Raw genomic sequence first — 24,684 nt, forward strand, 5'->3', positions numbered from 1 at the left:
GGCATTTTTACCACACAGACTGATATATCTTAGAAATGTTAAGTTTACCATTTTGTTCAGAAATATTTTAGGACAGATACATAAGCATATACCGAAGTAACAAACAGCACATAATATTTAACAGAGATGATTAACTATCCAATGTTATTCTGATCCCACATTATGAAAAAATGACATTGAACTATATTACTCTGAAAATTTTTAATGACACATTTCTATTTCAATGCATAAAAAGATTTAGTAGAGCTTTACTATGAGGATCTATTACAACTTGAGTTTCCACATAGCACAAGTTTATCTTTTTTAACTTTTTTTTTTTAATGTAACTTATTGTCAAATTGGCTAACACACAATGTGTACAGTGTGCTCTTGGTTTTGGGAGTAGATTCCCATGGTTCGTTGCTTACATACAACACCCAGTGTTCATCCCAACAAATGCCCTCCTCAATGCCCATCACCCATTTTCCCCTCTCCCCCACCATCCCCTCCCCCCATCAATCCTCAGTTTATTCTCTGTATTTAAGAGTCTTTTCATGGTTTGTCTCCCTCCCTCTCTGTTTGTAACTATTTTTTCCCCCTTTCCCTCCCCCGCGGTCTTCTGTTAAGTTTCTCCAGATCCACATATGAGTGAAAACATATGGTATCTGTCTTTCTCTGACTGACTTATTTCACTTAGCATAATACCTTCCAGTTCCATCCACGTTGCTACAAATGCCAGATTTCATTCTTTCTCATTGCCAAGTAGTATTCCATTGTATATATAAACCACATCTTCTTTATCCATTTGTCAGTTGATGGGCATTTAGGCTCTTTCCATAATTTGGCTATTGTTGAAAGCGCTGCTTCCACATAGCACAAGTTTAACTGGGCTTACACGTTTGTTCAATAAGGCAGATAGCTAATATAGCTACCAAGATTCTCTTCTGTGTTGGACTAAACCATATAGCTAAAGAGAGACAGAAACTAACCATGATGGAGATCTGAAGTTTCATTAATCTACAAGCTTAATACAGGCAGTGGATGTTCACAAGAGCCTCTACCTTTCGTGAATATGAAAATATCTCTGAAATTATAATGGAATTAAATTAAAATTAAAATGGCATATTTTGATGATTCTGATATAAACTGCTTACAAAGATAAAACAAAATTTTTAAAGTGACAGAATTAGGGCCAAGGGAAGACAAAGAATTAATTATTAATCTTTTGCCACAAATTTATCTCTGAGCTTCTCATTTTTTACCAGCCAAAATAAAGGACATCTTTAATAACAAGTCTTTTAATGTAAGATAAAAACAAAGCATTAACCCTGAAGACTGCTCTTCCCGGTAACAAGAGCACCACCTACAATGTGCTAGGAAGCACTGTTCTAAGCACTTTAGATACATTTACTCTTCACTACTTCCCTATGAAGTAGCAATTATTATTATTCCCATTTTACAGAAGAGAATAAAGAGAAAAAAAATTTCTCCTGAGTCCACGTTAAGAGAAAGTAGGATAGAGTACAGTTTTCAAACTTTTTTGACCCCAAAATATATTTAAGAAACACATTTTACACGGTAATCCAGTAAACACATAAAAAAACTAAAAGCTTCATGAAATAATACTTACACTTATTAAAAAGGAAAGAGTAACATTAAAATCAAATACGAATTATTAGTATTAAATATCACACACACACAAAAAAAACAATACAAACCCCAGAAATATTTGGTGGTTGAGACCACAAAATTCATTTCACACCCCACTAATGGACTGCAATCTCATGATGCTGTGAAAAACTGAAGTAGGGACAAAGTCTCCAATTACTACAATGAAAACATAAGTGAATTTCACAGAACCGTTTCTCAAAATGTTCCTCAATATCGAGTGAAGCATAACAATGTACGATCCAATAAAAGCAATTCAAATCAGGGAGAGTAAAACCACGTGGTCTGAGTACACAGCCCTTTTGATGTAGGTTTTATCTAAAGATTTAACTGTACTTTTGAGCAAGGGTCCTTACCTAGCATACATGGGATACTGAGGGACCAAGAGGATCCTGAACTTAAATATATGCATGTGTACAAATGCATTTTTCAGTCAAGAGTCCACAGTTTGCAGGAAATTTTCAAAGAGGTTACTGTTTTAAGTACAGAACCACTACTCTAAAAGAATAAATGAATCATGTCCTTGAGAAATCTATGAATGTTGCCTTCTCACAACAGAACTTCTAATAAGAACTGAGGAGCAATAATTCATGAATGCATTCTCTAGGAAAAAACGTAGATGTGACAGTTTCATATTCCCAAGTTAAGACACATGCAGTAGTATGATTGCCTAACTCAGGTCAAACATCTAAAAAGATGGCTATAACAGTTTTGCATGGAAGTTGGTATAACATCTTTTTTATTTTAGAAGTTTTTTGTTTTGTTTTGTTTTGTTTTAGTTTATTTTGAGAGAGAGAGAGAGAGAGAGCGCGCAAGCACGGGGGGGGGGGGGAGGGGGAGAGGGAGAGGGAGAGGGAGAGGGAGGGAGAGGGAGAGGGAGAGGGAGAGGGAGAGGGAGAGGGAGAGGGAGAGGGAGAGGGAGAGGGAGAGGGAGAGGGAGAGGGAGAGGGAGAGGGAGAGAGGGAGAGAGGGAGAGAGGGGGAGAGAGGAGAGAGAGAGAGAGAGAGAGAGAGAGAGAGAGAGAGAGAGAGAGAGAGAAAGAATCCCAAGCAGGCTCCTCACTGTCAGCACAGAGCCTCATGTGGGGCTCAAACTCACAAACCATGAGATCATGACTTGGGCCGAAACCAAGAGTCGGACACATAGCAACGGAGCCAGCCAGGTGCCCTGGTATAACATCTTTTAAGCTACTTTAGGAAAGAGAAGCATTGAAAGACATGAGGAATGAATTTAGCCACACAGGATGGGAAGGGAGGACATTTTAAATGGAGGGAATAACATAAGAGGAAAATAACATTTGCAGGATTCCAATTTCCAATTTTACAAATATACTATCTACCAATCTATATGCGAAAGAAAAAGCATGATATACCTTTGATACTGGTTACCAACAAAAAGACTTTCAAAGAGGCAAAATATAATAAATTAAATGAGACTCACAAAAAAGAAAGTTCTATGAGGTTGTAAAATGCAATGCAAATGTTAGTGCCCATCAAAGCAAACTCTATCATTTTACCTCAAATTCCAAGGTGGTCACTAAACATTTCATTTTAATCTTTATGTCAAGCCAGAATCCGATCTCTCAATCAATGGTTCTCTTTTTTTTATTTATTTATTTATTTATTTATTTATTTTTGGGACAGAGAGAGACAGAGCATGAACAGGGGAGGGGCAGAGAGAGAGAGGGAGACACAGAATCGGAAACAGGCTCCAGGCTCTGAGCCATCAGCCCAGAGCCCGACGCGGGGCTCGAACCCACGGACCGCGAGATCGTGACCTGGCTGAAGTCGGACGCTCAACCGACTGCGCCACCCAGGCGCCCCTCAATCAATGGTTCTCAATGTCTCCTACACATCAGAATCATCGGGAGCTTTTTTTTTTTCATTTTTTTTTTTAATGTTTATTTTTGAGAGAGAGAGAGACAGAGCACGAGTTGGGGAGGGGCAGAGAGAGAGAGGGAGACACAGAATCTGAAGCAGGCTCCAGGTTCTTAGTTGTCAGCAGAGCCCAATGCAGGGCTCGAATCCACGAAATGCAAGATCATGACCTGAGCTGAAGTTAGATGCTTAACTGACTGAGCCACCCAGGCGCCCTTGGGAGCTTTCAAGAATCCCAATGCCCAGAGTACACACCAGACAATTTAATTTCGTCTCTAGGGCTTAAGCATCCATAATTTTTTGAAGCTCCCTAGGTAATTCCAACACATAGCCAAAGTTGAGGACCACAACTAAAGACATGCCCAAGGAAGACACGTACATTGTATTCTCTTCTAGAAAGAATTTATAGTTGATAAAAACTAATACTTATCTCCCTATTACTGAATAAATATAAAGTCGCACTGACCAAGGCCTGATAATTAAAGTAAGACTATCATTCGTTGCATATATATTTTTATACTGATATTGCGAGTTTCGTGGACTCACACAGTACTACTTCAATACTTTTTTCAACCGTTACAAGAATAATCTTCTCTAAAGCATATACACAGTTTATGAAGAAAATGTAATCTATTTTTCAAGTGAAGATTAATCAAACATCCTGTGTTGAAAAATAATGTATGTTCAACATAAAAATTAGAGAATTTAAAACTGTTTTCAGAGCACATAATTTATTGTCTAATAGTACTACAGTGAAAGAGACTACAGTGGGAGCAGAGATGCAAAAGGAACTAACATTATTGGGTGCCCCGCAACAGGTTCTTTTGCAGCCTTAGAAGCCATTTAATCCACAAGTACTTGGTATAAGTCCAATTAGTTTCATTTTCACAGCTGTGGAAAAAGGCTCTTTTGTGAGTAAAGTGCCGCACCAAGATTCAGGCTCAGGTATGACTCCAAATTCTACTTCTTCTACTAAGTGTTTTCCATGCTAATTCTCTGGGGACTGAATTCTTAAAATGTTGTTACTTTTCAAGCTATCTTAAAAACAAAGACCTTGAACGCTTAAAGATGAACTACGCTAAACTTTGACTCAGTAGAGCACATAAATGTGCTCATTAGGAAAGCCAAATTTACTCACTTTTGTGCAGAGCTTGAAATAATAAAGCTTTACCTACCATATTTATGTTTAATTTTATTTTTTAAATGTAGGGAAAGATATTCTACAGGGAATTTTTAAAAATAAAAGCCTTCATATGTCTAATCACATAAACTCTTACAAGCTACATAATACAAGCAATACACATTCAAAGTGCTCAAATGCCATGAAGGTACAGGTACATCTTTCCAGTACATTATTTCACCAAGACATAATAAGCAGTGCAAGAACAAATGAAGAGGTCAATCTTAGACTGAATGTCCATTTAACATTCAGTTTTATTGTACATTTTATGTTTGACTATTGTAAGAAGTGCAAGGTTCAAATATTTTAGTAATTCCGCATTAAGCAATTTTTACTTTTCCTCTTTCAAGAGTCTGAATCAGTTAAAAAGACATGATATGAAAAAACAAGCTTACTAAGACAACCTAGAATATGCAACTACTTACCTAACAGATTTTAATATTATAAAATGAAAACAAAACACACAAACTGGACATTAGGATAAGATTACAGCAATCATCCTTATTGCCAATTTCAATTTTCTGTATTCATTAAAACTGCTTCATTCTTCTAGTTGGCCTAATAAGTGTCACAAATTTGAATTTATAAAACAAAACTCACACCCAACAAAAGGCCCTTGCTACATACAGTTATGAAGACTACTATTAACCAAAGTTGGGAAAATACTGTATTAACAGGAATATATGTGAGATAAGAAGTCCTGAGTCTCCAAATACAGTAACTTATAAAAAGGATTTCAATCATCGTTTAAGTGCTCTTACAAAGAGATTTATGCCATGTTTCAAAAACAAAACAAAGCAAAACACATTCCTCAGTTATACTAACTACAACGGGTAGAATCTCATTTTTTTATCTTATGCTGTAAAGTGTGTGTATGTATGTGTACATATATATACATACACACATACACCATTCAAAAGGAGAGCAGTAGCTTTAACTAGAGTTTTTTTTTTTTTTTTTTTAATTTTCAAAGGCACAAGACACGTACTGAAAATAGTGTCAAATTTCCTATTACCTATATTCCCTAAGACTGATCACAAAGTCAGAATGGGATTTTTCTGTGTTTCCAAAGCATCTTTTATTGGGGGGTGGGGGTGGGCAAGTAAAAGTATAAACACTGAGCTGTATTATTTCAGATATGAGAACTATTATTTTCTCTATAAACTACTTATCTTAAGAAATAAACCATTATATCAAAAGTACAACTATTTTAAGCAAAACATTCTGTCAAATGACTGATATAAAAGGAATTTTAGATACTAAAGTAGCAAAAGAAACAAAAGCAAAGTTTTAAATTACACTAAAACGAAGTGACTTAACTATATCTATGCCTTTGCTTATGAAAATCAAGCTGCCTGAATTGCAAGTATTAAAAGGCAGAAAACCAGGGATTCTAGCCCTGACTTTGCCTCTTAATTAGCCATAAATTTGGGCAGATTTCCTACTTTCTTAGATCTCCTTTTCCATGTAAACCAGGGACTAGCCAGAAAAAAAGAATTTCATGATTAAAAGGGACCTTCCTGATAACACAGTCTAGCCCTGTCGTATTAAAAATGTAGACACAGAGGCCTAGAGATTTTAGGGAACTGTCCTAAATTCACACAGGCACAAAACTAAACCTAACACCCAAATCCAGTACTTATGCCATGAAACTGCTGTTAAGTTTAAGAATATAGCTATTCTTTATATACAAAGATGGCTACTGATTCGTTTCAATAGGACAATGATGAAAATTAAAGCTCTTATCATCTGGCCCTTTGGGGATCAGTAAACAGACTGCCAAGATTGGTGACCAGGTTAAATAAGTATAAATCTAGAGTTTCTCTATGCACTGTGTGCTATAATAACCAAGTTTGTTATTATACAGAAATTATATTAGCAGCACTCTTCTTACACTATGGGATTTCACAGAAATAGTAAATGTGAAAAGATTCATAGACTCCACGCCACACTTATCAGATCTAACTTTTCTTTATTTAAAGTAACTCTTTTGAAATTTCTACTGGTTCTTCAAGAATGCCAGTTTTAAAAAATAAGATTGGGGCGCCAGAGTGGCTCAGTTAAGCATCCGACTCTTGATTTCAGCTCGGGTCATGATCTCACGGTTCATGAGATCAAGCCCTGTGTTGGGCTATGCACTGTCAGCACCTGCTTGGGATTTTTTCTCTCCCTCTCTGCCCACTTGTGCACACACATGCTCTCTCTCTCTCTCTCTCTCAAAATAAACAAACATCAGAAAAAAACTCCTAAGATTAATATCATATAATCCTATGAAAAAAGGTCAATAAACACTTAATAACAGGAAGATATGCAAATTTTCATTCTATAACCACCAACACATGCAATTGATACTATTCTAAGAATATAGGTAATATATTTCTATCTGCATCAGTTACTATACTTACATTTTGGATATTCTTTAAAAAAGTCAAAATATTTTTGACTTTGAGGTGAATAGCCACTTTTGAGAATGACTAAGCTTATGGTCTCCTAACAAGAGATCCTATCAAAGCCAAGCTGACTAGAAATTCTTACTATTCATGAAGAATATATAATGAAGTCCCCAAAGAAAAGGAAATCTAAAAAAATAAAAATTTGATTGTTTCCTCCCTTTGCTTTTCTTTTAGGTGTTATGATCAAAGATATCTGACCATAACTTATATATTTAAAAGTTTATAAATGAAAATAATTAAAAGCACATTAATGTAAGAGCATCAACCTGCCGAGGAAGAAAGTTTAAAATGCTGGAACAACAAAAACCAACAAAATACCACCCCCACACCATTGTTTAAAACTTTAAATAGTAAATGAGGGAGGTATCTAACTCTGTATTTCTAAGTCAAGCAAACTGTAATTGCTCAGATTGATTACTATTGGCAATGCACTGTCATACCCTGACATGACTGCTTCTTACTACATCCCTTCGGATAGAAATTATGATTCCCATTTTACAGGCTCAGAGAGTATACAGTATCCATCCAAAGGTGCACGCTTTGTAAGTGTAAGATTTAGAATACAGACCAGAATTCTGCAGAGGGGGATCAGGAGTAAAAGCATAGCAACAATAAGGGAAATACTAATACTTCCTAAGACAGCTGGTAGACTCAATGAAATGGCTGCTTTATGCACTATAGTTGAGATTAAACGTTTGGAAAGATTCAATGCAGTTCAATTTTACAGGTTCTAAATACTAGCTCAGAAGGCTAAATTTTATTCAACAAAGAGAAACACCCAGAGATTTTTTAATAGGGTGTGATATGAGAAAGAAACCTGCAGCAGTGGGGAGAAAAAAAACGCTTATTGAGCTATTAGATGGTTCCACGCAATTTATAATGTAGTATAAAAGTCAGAGAGAGAAGAGGGAAGGTGTGAGCTGATAGGGCCTGACTCATGATTTTTAAAACCCTCAATTTCTATAATAAAAAAGCATAATTGAGGGGGCAAAAATATGGTACAATCCAATCAAAATTTATCTTAGTAATAAACAAAACAACACTGATGACCTAAACATCAGGGAGTAGCCAATGTTTAAAAACAGCCTTACCTTAGGTCAGGTGATTCGGCCCTCCCATATCGGTCCTGCCACTTCCCAACGCTGGAATTGGCTTTTCTGGAGGCAGTACTTGTCTGAGACTGAGAGGAGGTGCTGTTTCTGGTGAGATAAATTTTCTATGTTTTTTCTTACATATTGTTGTCTCTGACCCCCCTTGTTCTGTCTTTTTTTTTTTTTCCTTTTTTTTTGACATGCTTTTTCTAAAGTCCTTTAGCATGTTCCTATTGTATCATTTTCTTCAAGTCTCTGTGGTACTAAAATCGCTAGTAGGTATTTAAATATTAACGTGTTATCAACATTTTAGTAACTCTAGAATATTTTCAGAAATCTTTTTCAAAATAGTATGTCAAAATGCAGAAATAAGAAAAGAACCAAGGGCTTATCAGGTTATTATCAAGAAATAAATTTCTGTGCTTTTATGAGTGACATAAACTTCCACGGTTTCACAAAACCTTATTCAAAACTTTTGAGATTTTTTTCCCCTACACTCTTCAATAGGTACAAATATTGTTAGTGTAGCAGTTAAAAGTAACACTCTGATGTGTCTTATAAAAACCTACACTAAATAATTTCATAAAAATTCCATTTCAAAGTAACTTTCAAAATAACATTCTAAAGAAAGTTAATTATATCCCTAGTGCAATACTCCATAGAAAGTTCAGCTATTTACACTCTTGCCAGTCCTTTAAAAGACTAATAAGACACTCTTTCAATAGCAAAGTTTTCTATAGGAAAAAAATGTATGTTTATGTATCTGTTTATTTTTGTAAAAAGAAACGAAGAATAAACTAGAAACTAGACACAATGAAGTTAATTATTAACAGGAGTGAAAGAAGCAGGGGAAAGAATGTACTTGGGACTCTCTTCAAAGTTTTACATTGGCAAAAAAAATGTCAATAAACCTGGAGAAAAAGAAAAGCTAATATTGAATACAAACAGAAACAATGGATATAATACTTTAAGTGATTAATATAACCACTCTAAAGGAAACTTCTGACTATTTTAACTACATACTCTCATCTTAAAAAAAAAAAAAAAAAAAGAATGCCAAAGAAATCTTGAATTCTATTTAATAGGTTTGGTTTTTGCAATGGTAAGTACAGAAGTCCTAATCTGTTCTGAGTGTATTTTAGGATGAAGCAAAGAGTATATATACTGAAATTGTTGGGAAATAGGTTCTCAATGTGGTAAAACAGAGATGTAATCTGGATTAAGGAAAGGGAAGTAGAAACCTGTGGTGTCAAATGTGAAGTAAAAGAAGGATGAATGATTAAAATTATACATAAGGCAATTTTATATTGAAATTGGTTGTTTTCTCCCAGCCGTGAGTGCGGAAAAAGCCTAGAAACAGTGACACTCCAACAGCAATGAGCATAACTGGTGCCAAGATCTTGGTTTCTAATCATCATTTCCCATTAAAAGTCATCAAGGTGCTTTCAAGTCCCTGGCTGCTCCCAAGGAGGGGCAGAGGAAGTACAAGATAAGCATGGAACATTTGGTAAAGCTAGAAAGTAAAAAAAAAATCCTCAAAAACAAAACAAAACAAAACAAAAAACATGATGGGGACATGCCAAAAGGGCACAGGAGCCACTCTGAAGAGGCTCCCATGAAGCAAGTCTGAAACAATTTGAGCATCAATATGAATTACAGTATATAAGTAGTATATATAGTTTATATACTACATATACAAATAAACCATATTTATAAGCACCAAGTACACTCTCTCACATATAAAATAAAAATTAATGAGTCTAGATGATAATAAATAAGTGGAGGAGGTGGGAAAACCCATTTTTAAAGAAGAATGCCAGCTAATGAATGTAAGAGAAATAACAGAGTTAGATAATCAGTATTTTACAGTCATTACAGTAGTAACGGGAAAAAGCAAAAATCAACAATGGGATTTTAAAGTTTGGGAAGTTTAAAAAAGAAACAGGATATTTACCATCTCCTCACATATTATTTATTAAATACAAACAGTAAAAACAATAACTTTGCAGTGCAGAAACCCAAAAAACACCATTACAACTAAGTGATTAAAGTTATCATCTCTAAAAATGGGGAAAATGACATCATGTACCTCAAGGCTGATGCACTGAGGACAGAACATCACATATGTAGTTTCCTGCCCAAAAAGCAAAACCTGAACCTAATAAAGAGGAAACATCAGACAAACTCAGATTGAGGGAGATGACTTACAAAACAACCAGACTGCACTCTTCAAAATTCAGAGTCAACAAATACAAAGAATGTCTGAGAAACTGTCTCAGATGATAAAATAATGAGATAAAAGAGTTAATTATAATGAATGACCCTGGACTGAACCCGAAATCAAGGAAAGAACTGCCATTAAAGACATCATTGAAATAATCAGCAAAATTTATGACTTGTATATTAACATACTGGCTCATTGTAAGATTTTCTCACTTTGATTAACTGTGTCCTAAGATTACATAACAGAATGTCCTTGTTCTTAAAAAATGATGTTTACAATTAACAAATGATTCAAAAAGGAAAATATTTTGGGTAAATTATAAAGCAAATATGGCAAAATGTTAATAAATGATAAATTTGGGTGAATAATATTCAATGTTCATGAGTGTTCAGTTTGTGAAAATTTATCAAGCTGTACATTCTTGACATAATATGAAAACTTTTAAAGATATAGGAAAACATTCTGATATATTAAATATTAACATTTTACTTAAGTATGCCAATTTGCTGGGCAACACAGAAAGTTAGAAACCCAGCATTTCCATCGATAAAGTACAAAGATCCATTTAAAAAAAGTTCTGTGCAAACATACCAATAGTCACCTACACATTAGTAAGGCAATCTAAGATTTTAAACAAAGGCAATACAGTGGTTAGGTCAGTAAGTAGTACAGCTCATTACTATTTGTTGGGCAGTCTCTATTATGTCTTAAATGGCACTTCCTGTCTACTCCCTAAAGTCAGTAACATTTTACTTTCACACAGGTCCTTCTAATCTCCATAAATACAAAGACCAAAACAGAAAAACACAAGTATTTATTTAGGGAAATACTTCACAATGAACAAAAGTGTGCTTTTGATCAAGTGAAGAGGAACCCAGAAAACAAACTTTCCTAATGAAAAACAGGTACTGTTCTCTGTATCAAGAAAGTGACAACATTGACATGTTGGGCATGTTTCTATAGGTTATGGTAGCAATTATCCCCTCTTTTTGGTAGTAGTGATAGATCGACTAACTTTTCTGTCATTTCTTTACCTTTTTACCGACCCTTTCCTGCCACTATTCTCCATCTCTCCTTCAGTCCATGGCCGTCCATCATTATAATCACTTTCTCAAGGACCCTCTCACCTTCCTTGCACCTTTGTCATATTTGCCTAGTATAACCACAACTCATATTAAATCCCACTAGCTAGTCTTCATAAACATACAAATACCTGGCAAGGGCAAGACAAACACATCCAAGCAAGCTGACTACTGGTCTCATTTTAAACACATAACCATCAACTTCAAGAAAAGTTGGAAATGTACAGTCTCTCTCCCTTTGTCAATTTTTTTACTCTACTAATTCATTCCCACCAGCATATAAAAATGTTGCCATTTTTATCCTGAAAAAAAAAAAAAGTCTTCTTTTGACAGCACACTTCCCTCCAAGTACTGGCTACAATCTGACTCATTTCCCCCTAAGTTTATTCACACACCTCTAAATGACTATTTCAGAATTTCTCCTCTTGTCAAACATTCAACACCCACTTCTACATCCTCACATCCACCAGGTAAGTCAGCATCCTGTGTTGTTGGGAAAAACCGACTCCCATCATTATCTTACCTACCCACCCCCTCCTTCTCTCCTGTTATTGAGTGAACTGCCCATCTCCTTTTTAAGGCTAACTGCGCTGCTTCCCTTCCCCCCCATTATATCCCATCCCCTCTGATCTTAAGGACATTGTTCTAACAACTGTCCCTTCTTGCTTCTTGAATCATCAACTTCCCCTCTAGTAACTCATTCTCGTAAGTATACAAGCATGCTGTAATTTTCATTTTAGAAAAAAACAGCCTCCTGACCCCACATTTCCCTTCAGATACTGTTCCATTTTTCTGCCCCTCTCAAAAGTAAAAAGAAAAAAATTCTCAAAGAAGTTATACATATTTTCTCATTCTAATTCCTCTCCTATTCTCTCTTGAATCCACTCCAAAAAGTCTTTTTTCAATCTTCACCTTATACCACTAAAAAGGATCCTGGTCAGGACCACCAGCAACTTTTATGTTTTAAAATCCAAAAGCCAGGGCGCCTCACTGGCTCTGTCAGTAGGGCATACGACTCTTGATCTTGGGGTTGTGAGGTCAAGTCTCACATTGGGTGTAGAGATTACTTAAAAATAAAATCTTAAAAAAGTAACTAAAATAAAATCCAAAAGTCATCCTCAGCCCTCTTCTTCTTGGCCAATCAGTATTATTTGGTAGTTAATTGTTCTTCTACTTTGAAACTACACTGGGTGTTCTTCCTATGTCAGTAGTAATTCTTCTGTATGGATCTCCTCCTCCCTCATTCTTATTTTTCTGACCTGCAAGGAAATGCCCCAAGGCTCTGTCCCTCTTACCACTTCTTTCGATACTTACCTCTTTTACAATCAAATTCAGTTTCACAACTTCATTTAAATACTACTTAAACACTGATCACTCCCAAATTTCTATCTCCAGCCCATACCTTTTCCCTCTATTGCAGATCCATAGATCTACTTCCTATGCAAATTTTCCACTTATATGTCTAATAGACAACTCAATTTTAGTATATCCTAAACTGAACTCTTGGTCTTCTCCCTCCAAAAAAAGCATTCCTCCCGTAGTCTCTTCTATTTCAGATGTAAAAGATCTTTTACATCTTTTGAAATGTATCCAATATCTGTCTTCTCCTCACCATCTGCACCACAACCACTCTGTCCAAGTTACCATTATCTCTTGACTAGATCACTGTTACGACCTCTTAACTGGCTTCTCAGCTTCTGCCCTTAATCTCTCTGTAGTCTGATCTTAAATAAAGCAATGAAGACTTAAAAAACCTACAGTAGATAATTTCATTCCTCTGCACAAACTCTGACAGTGGCACCTCATTTACTTTACTTATAGGAAAAGCCAAAGCCTGTATAACGGCACAATGCCCTACAAATCCGGCCCAAGGTTGGTAGGTTGGTTGGTTGGTTGGTTGATGGAGGGGGCAGTCCTGCTACTAATTCCTAAATAGTTTATTAGCAAATATCTATAGAGTATTATTTCTGTATTATTTTTCCAGAATATTTCACATAAATGAAGTCATTTAATATACATAACTACCCTGTGAGGGATGTCTTATTATTATTACATTTTACAGATCAGGAAATGAAAGAACAAGATTAGGGGATGTGCTCAAGGACACAGAGCTAGTAAGCAAGAGAGCCAGAATTTGAACCCCAGAAGTCTGGCTGTAGAGTCCAAGCTCTTCACATCCTTCTCTACTGCAGAACACGATGAACTCAATGAATGAGAGTGACCTCTTTTAAAATAGGAAAAAAAAAGCAAAAGAAGACTACATAATAAAGGAATCAGTATTCCTCAGCTATCATAACTTCTTAGCCAAACATTTTATGAGACTGCATTTATTTAAATAATATTTGAAAATGTCCATGACTAATAATTGTTAGGATGAGAAGAGAGTCAAAATCCAAGATGGCTTTGTGACATTTAATTTTGGCTGAAAGTTTAAAGAATCTTTATCTTAAGGCTAAACCACATGTTCCCATATGGGCTCTTCCTGCATTTGTATATTATGAAATATAATCTCTTATAGCAATTCAAAATTGCAGAATAACAAAACCAGAAAACTGTATAAAATAAATTTAAGCAAGTAACGCAAAAGGTAAATGATCTGGCTGAGAACGAGTAACAGCTTGGTGACTGACTTGTTTCAGGCCCAGAGAAATACCTGATTTAAGTCATCTTTACCTAACTCAAAATTAAACTGCTAACATCAAACTTCCTTAGTCTCAGTTTATCCTTTACCATTTTCCTGGTAACAGGCTAACCATTTGTCATGTTTAAATTAAAAGGACATTTGCCAGCACATTTGTTTCTTACAACTGGTACCTTGTGGAACTTAAAGTTAGGTATTATCAAAATAAACCAAAGAAAGAAAAGAAAGTGGTTTTAATTGGAAAGATTGCCCAGGATGAAATGTCCACCATCTTTTACTAAAATCCGTAAAACACATTTAGGCCAATAGATCTAGACTTAGGAAGTCCAATAATTCTTTATGTAAGAATAATAAGCACAGAAAACAGCAAGACCATTGTTATTGCCATCTCTCCTGAATGTAAGATTGTCTTTTTTACGGACGTGTAACTATATACCATGCTTCATTTCTTGCTCACCTAAATGTTTTTTAAATGGGAAGGCACCAAGAAGAGTTTTTCACAAAGAACTCATTTTGTATTAAAACAACGTGAAATGTCCTTTGACAGAATATTCAGCGCTTTTACATTTTATAGCACTAATACAAGATGAAGATACCAATGCCTTCAATAAATGGAGTTATTAATTGTCTAACTAACCTGCTTGGTGGGAGTCCAGTCTTGAACAAAGAAGGAGGAGAAGTAAACTCAGCTTTTGTAGATGGAAGTGCTGCTTCCTTCTCTGAATTTCCAGTTCGTCCTTGCTGTACCTTAAAAAAAAGGGTTATTAGCTTATTTAATAGAACACTCAAATATACTACAGGTATTAAAATAAATTTGTAACATCTAATTTTAAATTAAATATGAAGAATGTTTTGTTGCTGAATATTTAATAAAATTACCTTATCTTAGAACAGCATTATGAGAAAGGCACCAAAGATGGATTATGGAATCAAAATGTTCCCAACTATTAACAAGTTCACATTAATGTTACTTAAAAGTCTAGTAAGCTCTAACTCTTTAGTCCTTTCATAAATTCCCTCAAACTGCCACAAATGAGCCCAAGATACATGGTTATGACCCCACATTTCAAAGTTCAAGAAAGGCCTTGAAGAATTTTCCTCTTCTATGTTTACTACCATTCTAAGAAAACAACCAGTGGCCATTTTCGCCATTCTGACCATTTTCTATTCAGACTGTGATTTGCTCCAACATAAATATTAACAACTTTCCATACCATTTGTTTCCCCATCATCAACAGTACACTGTCCTGCCAGTTCAGCACACTTAAAAGCTTGATGGCTGTTTCCTTAATAACCTCTATTCCCTCCTTTATACTGACTTTCAAATCAGTTATCTACTTACTCCATAATTTCTCCCATATTGAGCCATCCTTTCTACTCCTATCAGATCTTTTGAGTATGGTCCAGTCATACTCCTTTAGACTGGTGAAATTTTTCCTTTATGTTCTTTTGCTTTTATACTCACCTGCCTATCTTAAATCATCATTTATTTATTAAATCTGAACAAACTACATTTACCCTACACTTGAAGAACATCACACCATATTTTATGCCCTACTTAAATTCTACTGTTCAGTCTAAATTCAGCATCATTCTCTTTCCCCAGGAGACAAAGGCCAAGAAACCCTCAGATACTTTGATATACTCAAACCACTGATTCAATTCCAGAAACTATCTACCTTTCACGTAATCATTACATAAGAAAAATATATTTGAGTCACTAAAATCAGATCTCTTATTAATACCACAGAACCTAATCCACAATTGGTGTCTTCATACAGTTAGGGTTTTACACGGACATTTTACTTGAAAATGAGTTCTACTCATTAAAAAAACTCATTTAAAAGGCCCAGATCCTAATGAGGGATGACTGAGGATCAGCACTAAGACAATGAGGATAGAAAGAAATGGATTTGATAGACACTTGACAGGTAAACTGACAGAATGTGGTGACAAGAGAAATAAAACATGGTTCACTCATCAAACATTAAATATCTATTGTTATCTAAAAATCTTTCACCAGAAGCTGAGATTACAGAGAGAAATACAACAAAATCTCAGGCCATGGGACAAGACAGACACATAAACAACCAGAGCAATACAATAAATGCTATGAAAAAAGTATCTATGAGATAAAAATGCTATGAGAACACAGAAAAAGAAATGTATTATTCTTCCTGCATGTCAGGAATATTGAGAGTTGACAGTATGGTCTCAACTGTTCCCCTGAGCTCCAATAATTTATATCCAACATCTTATCTATCTAATAAGCAACTCAAACTTACTGTGGTCAAAACAAAACTACTGATTTCCTACTATCCCCCATTCTGATTCTCCCCAAGTTTTCCCCAGTAAATAGTACCATCATCTACTGAGTTTCTCAAGGGAAAAAAAAAAAAAAAAAAATCCCAGGAATTATCCAATAGATATGACAATCCTATGTCAGCTGTACCTTTACAATATATACTAAATTCAACCATTTATTATGTCCACCCCTAAAACCCAGGTTAAACTTACCACTTCTCAACTGTTCTACTGAATTGTCTCTGCTTTGACCTTACCTCTAAAAAATCTATCCCCTGTATACAGCCAAGCACTGTTATTAAAAGTGTAAATCACCTCATGTCTCTCTCCTGCTCAAAATTCTCTAATAGTTTCCCAACACAAACAGAATGAAACCTAAATTTCTTATCATGGACTACAAGGATTTATACTGCATTTAGGTTTTATTCAAATCTGTATCCCAATACCTAAAAACAGTTCCTGGAATAAGTTTTCAGTATATATTTTTATTTGACTGACTTTGGGATTCACCTTAAATGTCACTTCAAAGTCTTTCACAGGACATGGAGTTTTGGCCCAATTATCTAATCAATCACGACTTTTCCCATTAAGTCAGAAAAACTCTAAGATCACAAAGTCTAGGTCTATAATGCTCACCTCCCCTCCCTACTTAAGTCAGAGCTGCTTCCTAACATAGTCAATGCTCAATTAAAAACTGGGGAGGGGAATGGGAAGAGAGTTGAAGAAGTAAAAGAGGAGGGAAAAAAAGAGCAAAGATGAAAAAAAAGAGCAAAGATGAAAAATTATTTACAACAGGGGAAAAGACATCAGGAAGACAGTACATTTTTAAACATGTAAAAATTGCTTGTGTTTCCTTAGTTTTCTTTTCTCCTTTATTTCCTTGTAAAATACTCTTACTAATTCTGAAAGTCCTTGCCATTTTAGCAAGTCTCCTAATCAACTTGCATCCACTTGTTTTTCTTCAGATGTTGCACTCAGGGTTACAGACAGAATTTGTTTAACCAGAATGAGATAATTTTTTAATATGATCTCCTATTTTAAGAAATGACTGTAAGATACCATGACAGGTTCTCTAAACACAAAGTCATGTCAGGTCTTACATATCCAAACAAAAGTTTGACTGAAGTCTGTAACCTTGAGAAGCTCAATATTTACCCAAATTATGCTACCAATGTACCAAAACTTAAATTATTTTATGAAATTTCCTTCAGCTACCCTTCACAGGATAACCTTCCAAACAAAATATCTAAAAAGAAATTTGTTGTGTGCTACACCCAAATAATGCATCATGCAACTATTTAAAATGTTATCAAAAAACTTTAATAACCTAGAAAAGCATCTGCCACGTAAATGTTAAGGTAAAAAAGGAAAAGTAGCAAACCATATAAATTACCAAAATTTTGTTTCAACCCACAAGAACAAAAAGACTGCGAACACAATAAAATTTGGGACTCTGAAAACAGATGAAAAGATAGTAACTGACTGAGCAGAATAAAGAAACCTGAATCCTAAGTCAGCAATAAGAAAATAAAGATACTATGATTCTCATGGCAGAACCCCAAAAGGTTCAGCAACTGGACAACTCCAGTTTCCAGAACATTTGAATCAGGTAAGTATAAACCCTCTAGGCAGGCCACTGGAATCTATTCCCTAAAAAATCAAATCACCACAAAAACAAAAAACAAAACAACCTAAAGATACTGACGTGTGGGACTACTAAAAATGCTTAGCCCTACAGAAAAGCCTATAGCAAATTTTATTCATATTCAGAGTTCCCAATCACCTTTTGAGTGGCCCATTCCCTTGTGAGTGAATGGCCAAGGACCAACAAACATTTGAGAAAAGTCAGTCAAAGGCCAAAAACAACAAACATACTATGCAGGAAAATCTAAATGAAACAAACAACGTATCATCAACACAAATATCTTTTGAGAGACAGATGAGAAAAAAAACACTATATCACTGCATGCATGAACAACAGCAGGACACTAAGGTTAAATACTAAAGAAAAATTTTCTTGAATATTAACAATATAACCACAGAAATGACAGTGAACAGAAGGGTTATAAGGTGGAAAAAATTTCCCAGATAATGGAAGACAAAGAGGTGGAAAGTAAAAGAGAAAAGAAAATTAAAGGACCGGTATAAGAAGTCCGATATTTAATTAAAAAGGAATTTAAAAAAAGGGAGGGGGGGCGGTGGTGCCTGGGTGGCTCAGTAGGTTGAGCATCCGACTTTGGCTCAGGTCATGATCTCAAGGTTCGTGAGTCTGAGCCCCACATCAGGCTCTGTGCTGACAACTTACAGCCTGGAGCCTGCTGCAAGTTTCGTGTCTCCTCTCTCTCTCCCTCAAAAATAAACAAACATTAAAAAAAAAATTTAAAAAAAAAAAAAAAAAAAGGAGCCCGATATTTGAATAGGAGGCCCAGAAGACATTAGAAAGCAGAGAGAAAGTAAAAAACATAATAGAAGAAAATATCCCAGAAATGAAAGATACGTGCTTCCAAATTAAAAGGCTACAAATGAATGCTTGGTATAATGGACAATAACAGACACATAGTTGTGAAATTTCAAAACACAGCTTATACATACACAGAGGGAAAAAAAAAATCATCTATGCATGTGTGTGCACATACAGACATAAAAATATTTTAAGAGAAGATTGTGGTCAATTTTTTTTCACACATACTATGTAACCCATTCCCACTAGTCACTCTTCCCTTGCCCCTCACTCCGAATTATAAAATTACACAACTGCTTTTATAACCAATTAAGTGACTATTTTTCTATTAAACTTCATCTCCTTTCATTTCACTGAAAACAAAAACAAAAATTAAGCCAAAAAAGGGGTCCCTAGGTGGCTCAGTCAGTTAAGTGTCTGACTCTTGATTTCGGCTCAGGTCATGATCTCACAATTCATGGTTCATGGGATTGAGCCCCACTCGGGTTCTGTGCTGTTGGCACGGGGCCAGGCTGGGATGCTCACTCCCTCTCTCTCTGCCCCTCCTCCACTTTCATGTGGTGCTGTCTCTCTCTCTCTCTCTCTCTCTCTCTCTCTCAAATATGAACTTAAACTAACAAGTTCATTTGTACTATTTTATCTACTTGTTGGTTCATTTGTACTTACTTGGTTCATTTGTACTATTTTATCTACTTGTTAATGTTTGAGAATTTACTTAACAAGAAAGTAAAAAAAAAAAAAAACAACAAAAATTTAAAGGGGCTGGTAGGTTGCTTATTTCTCAGTTGATCAAGGATGAAACAAGTATCTTTGCAGTAGACATGAAAAGAATTTAAATTATGATTCTTAAATCTGTCCCCTTTGTTCATTCACTACTTTAAGATCTGGTCCTTATTCATTTCATTTCTACAGTATTGTAAATGCTCTGTATGTGGTCTCTGACTTCCTTTTCTCCTCCTTACATTCTAGAGAACACTTGTAAGTTCTTTTTCTAAAAACCAAATTTGCTCACACTATTCTACTCAAGAACTTTCAAATGGCTTCCTATTGTCTACACAAATGTCTGTAGACTAGTTTCAGATTAAGGTCTTTCCCATCATGGCGCCCCATTTCTGCCATTTCTAGGCTTCTCTCCTGTAATACCTCTCATCTACCCCAACTCTCCATTCATGCTATCTGGTTTTGCTCATACTGCTCTCTCTGCCTACAATGTTCTACACCCCATCTTCTAATGAAAACTCACTCATCTTCCGGTTATCATGTTTGAATCCTTCTAGACTCTGTATCATAGGACAATCCACTCTATCCTCTCAACTCCCTACTGCACTTTGATAATACCACTAATATAACATTTCTCACAATATATCATGGTTAGTTCATACGTACACATCACTTAGACCATGAGCTCCTTAAATACAGAGTCTGTTTTCCCATGGTATCTAGCACAGTGCTGTGCACATTAGAGGTGCTCAGACGTAACGGGAAAATTGGGGAAGTCCTTTTCCTTCTCAATCACCAATCCTAATAACTGTAGTTCAAACAGTGGATTAATGGGTAAGAGCTTAGACTTCCTTTTTTCAACCTTACACTGCTGCCAGAATTGTTACTTATTAGGTCACTTCCAAAATTATATTACTTGTATGTCACTTTCATGCTCACAAACAGGGAATAATTCCTCCAACTCATCCTCCTTGTTTCTAGGCCTTCTAGAATTGAACCACACTTCACAAAGCAATCTCTCTTCTATTCCATTCCGAAAAGAACTCATCCAATCAGGCTAACTTCTTAAATACTACTCTCATCCACTTCTACTCAACTGAGTTTCTTTCTTTGCCCAAGCCATTTCCTCATCCGCAATACTTTTTTGTGTGTGTTCTCCACACTCACAAGGCTCTGATCAAAATGGCGTATGCTTTGGGGCACCTGGGTGGCTCAGTCGGTTAAGTGTCCAACTTCAGCTCAGGTGATGATTTCATGGTTCGTGAGTTCCAGCTCCACGTCGGGCTCTGTGCTGCCAGAGCAGAGCCCACTTCAGATCCTGTCTCCCTCTTTCCTTGCTCCTCCCCAACTCGCTCACACGTGCACTCACTCTCCCTCTCAAAAATAGACATTAAAAAAAAAAAAAGCAGGTAACTTTAAAAAATAAATAAAAAAAATGGAATGGCAAATGCTTCTCTAACACTGCATCTTTACCCTTTTAAGAAAACACAGAGGGGTGCCTGGGTGGCGCAGTCGGTTAAGCGTCCGACTTCAGCCAGGTCACGATCTTGCGGTCCGTGAGTTCGAGCCCCGCGTCGGGCTCTGGGCTGATGGCTCAGAGCCTGGAGCCTGTTTCTGATTCTGTGTCTCCCTCTCTCTCTGCCCCTCCCCTGTTCACGCTCTGTCTCTCTCTGTCCCAAAAATAAATAAATGTTGAAAAAAAAAATTAAAAAAAAAAAAAAAAAAAAGAAAACACAGAAACAGAATGGAACTATATATAAACACTCAATGTTAATAATACCTAAGAAATTTGCCTCTGCATATTTGGGATACCAATTACATCCTTATAATATTTTTTGTATTCTCCAGAGTTGCAGGATAGATAATGAAAGACAACTCATACTTTTTCAAGAATAACAGTCCTACAAAAACCTGAACAATGATATTTATTTAAGGTGACAGCAATTCATCTGAAATTTAATGTCAAGTAAATTGTGGCCTGAAAATGCCAAACACTCACATATAACCAGTAGTTGCAGATCCTGAGCAACATCAATAAAATATATCCTACAGACCACAATATGCATAAAAAATGTGAGCCATACACATTATTAAAATATACACCCTGTTCCCAAATCAGTATTTCTAACAGATGAATAAATATTTAATGCCCATTATCAAGGCAAATAAAACCATGAAACTATACTCATCAAATTCCAACGCTTATTCCTTTGGAAGCAAATGAATGAGAATGGAACAATGACCTCCCTCCCTCTCATATAACCCAAAGAAACTTCAAAACAATGTTGATAGACCGTATGTATATTAAAAACTCATTCATGGTGACACTTCCAAGAAGAGACCAGCCTCTAGTGCTCACTTCAGCAGCACATGTACTTAAAAAAAAACAAAACAAAACAAAACAAAAAACAGAGAGACCTTGGGGTGCATGGGTGGCTCAGCAGGTTAAGCATCCAACTCAATTTCGGCTCAGGTCATGATCTCACAGTGGTGAGACTGAGCCCAGAGTCAGGCTCTGCGCTGGGCGTGAAGCCTACGTAAGATTCATTCTCTCTCCCTCCTTCTCTCTCAAAAAAAAGAGAGACCAGCCCCTAGGAATTTCTTTTTATTCCTTAGTTTTAGAAGTCTACTGCAAAAAGACAAAGTATACAGAACTGGCAGTTTTACAAAGGCACCTTGTTTTCATTTGTTAGAAAAAAATAAAAAGCACCACTGCAAACAAACTATTTCATCATCAAGACAACTAGCTTTTCTATCTATTCATTGGAATCAAGTACAATGTATTCAATCCCTGAAGAAGAGAGCACCAAAAAGAACCGGATGGCCATTTAAAATAGAATAGACATCATCACACACTTTCAAAAGATTTACAGCAGAACAAGAACCAAATACTTACCCAAAGTAGGATGTAAATTAAAATTAAATTCTCTACACAGAACTGTGTCCAGCAGAGCGGCTACATCTGCGGATATAGCACATGTATTGCATAAGGCAGTATTTTGGTGCCAGGGCTGCAGTCCCAAAAGGATCACAGGAAAGTTCCTGCCCACAAAGTTCCCTGAGTACACAACCCAATCTAAAAGCCACTCCCAGTCTTCATTCCAGTGTCGTTCAATACAAGAATCAAGAACTAAGAATTAAGGTAAAGGAAAAAAGAGTACACAATCAGGTATTTTAGAGAAAAGTTTGTAGGTTGCTGTGTATTGCAGAAGTATGAAAATACGGTATTATTCTTTGGACTGGGTCTGTGGTCATATAGAATGGAGAAGCCAGAATTCAGACTTGATACCCAAGTGGTAATAACAACCTGCAAGTCCCTACCTAAACCTAATCCTTTTAAGTTATTAATTTTACACATCAATGGCTTTATCCTATTCTGTTGAGTCTTTCTTAGAGACTCTCAAAAACGGCCAAGCTTCTTGAGACATCTCAAACTCTAAGACACGTTACACCAATGATTTCAGTGTCATAAAGATAATAAGCAGTATGCCATCTTCCTAATCATTTTTTAAAAGAAAATTAGGAAAATAATTCTCCCATTCTGATAAAGCATGATCTGAACTGAGAGCTTAGCCTATCGGCATGAATTTTTATGTCCTACAAGCAAACATACACTATAATTCAAAATAAAATCACAACATACAGCAAGAATAGTTTTACTTGGCATATGTTAGTATAATAGGCTATAAATTCACATGCTTGCAAAGTGGAGATAAAACAACAATCAGCAAATTTGTAAGTCACCAGGAAGCTGAAGATTTGGAAAAAAGGTAGCTATTTCCACTTTAACCTCATCCCTTGAGTAGTGGTATGGGAGCAGACTCAAGAACAAAAAAATGAGAGCAACCAAGGATAATTTACTAAAATTCACCTTAAAAAGATTGAATCTGCCATCTTGGATCTCTGCACCTGGTGTAACTTCCATAGTACAGTCTTCGGCCTAAGTTAAATAACATATTCCCCATTAAGATACCACATAATTTTTAATTGATAGGCCACATAAAGACAAACTAGCTGTAGCCAGTCTGTGACTTGAAACTAAGAACATCAGATAATCATTAATATGAAACTCTGAAAGGGAAGGAAGGGAAAAAAAAACAAACATGATAAAAAGAATGAAAATTTTAAACTATCTTATAGCATTTAACCACCTTTATGGGGAAAAAGCGATTTATCTGGGGGAGTTTATTTGGGACTGTAGAAAAGGCTGGGGTATTCTGGAATATTTACTAATTACCGTAATTTTATTTGTAGTAGAGGTAACTGGTATAACTTCAAGTCCCATTCGTATCCTCTTTTGTTTTTCACAGTAAGCTTTCCAGGTATCTTCATTAAACCCATAATTAAAATAATCAGAAAGATCAGCACCTAAAGATAAAACATAGTATTAGTGTATAAATATTTCAATTCTATTTTTATGCAGCATACAAAATATAAACTAAAAAAACAAAAATTTAGTGTTCCGTCAGTTTTATCCCCCCTTCTAATTTTCCCAATTACTAATATAAAGCAATAGGACTATAAAAACTTTTGATCACAAGTATCTCCTTTAAGCTAGAGAATATTATGCTAAGTGAAATAAGTTAGTCAAAGACAAACACTATATGTCACTCATATTTGGAACTTAAGAAACAAATGATCATGGTGGGGGAACGTATTTCCTTTAGAAATGGTGTCATGATAAAATAATATGCAAATAATAAGATTTAATAATATAGGTCATCTTACTCTTGTAATTAAGACAATAAAAATGACATTAAAAATACTCTTCTAAATGACTGTTGATACTAAAAATCTTTCGAAACAGATACAGTCCACAGGAATCTTACCGGGTTTACGCCATGGTTTATCTTCAAAGGAATCCAAATCTACCTCCAAGAGTGGAACTCCGTTAATGCTTCCAGGTGCATCGAGGTCCACTCCCTTGACTTTTGTTCCTATTTTATGCAATTACAAAATGGTGAAGGAGCTATTATCAGCACAAAACTGAGAGACACCACAGGT

General features: G+C 35.7%; 1 protein-coding gene across 25 annotated transcripts in view; it reads right to left on the reverse strand.

Annotated features, from left to right (window-relative positions):
• The window catches only part of FIP1L1 (factor interacting with PAPOLA and CPSF1), an 82,585-nt gene that overhangs the window by 41,782 nt on the left and 16,119 nt on the right, over positions 1–24,684 (reverse strand). For 4 of the 25 annotated variants that reach the window (XM_006931123.5, XM_045056364.1, XM_003985383.6 and 1 more), the window contains 5 exons: positions 24,510–24,617; positions 23,918–24,048; positions 23,552–23,620; positions 14,833–14,942; positions 8,249–8,356 (listed from right to left, as the gene is read on the reverse strand). In XM_006931123.5, the coding sequence (XP_006931185.2) occupies positions 8,249–8,356; positions 14,833–14,942; positions 23,552–23,620; positions 23,918–24,048; positions 24,510–24,617 (526 nt within the window). The remainder of the gene's footprint in view (positions 1–8,248; positions 8,357–14,832; positions 14,943–23,551; positions 23,621–23,917; positions 24,049–24,509; positions 24,618–24,684) is intronic. The other 21 variants (XM_045056373.1, XM_045056372.1, XM_045056369.1 and 18 more) reach the window with 7 other exon arrangements.

The sequence above is a fragment of the Felis catus genome, chromosome B1 (genome assembly GCF_018350175.1).
Source record: "Felis catus isolate Fca126 chromosome B1, F.catus_Fca126_mat1.0, whole genome shotgun sequence".
Classification (NCBI taxonomy): Eukaryota; Metazoa; Chordata; class Mammalia; order Carnivora; family Felidae; genus Felis; species Felis catus.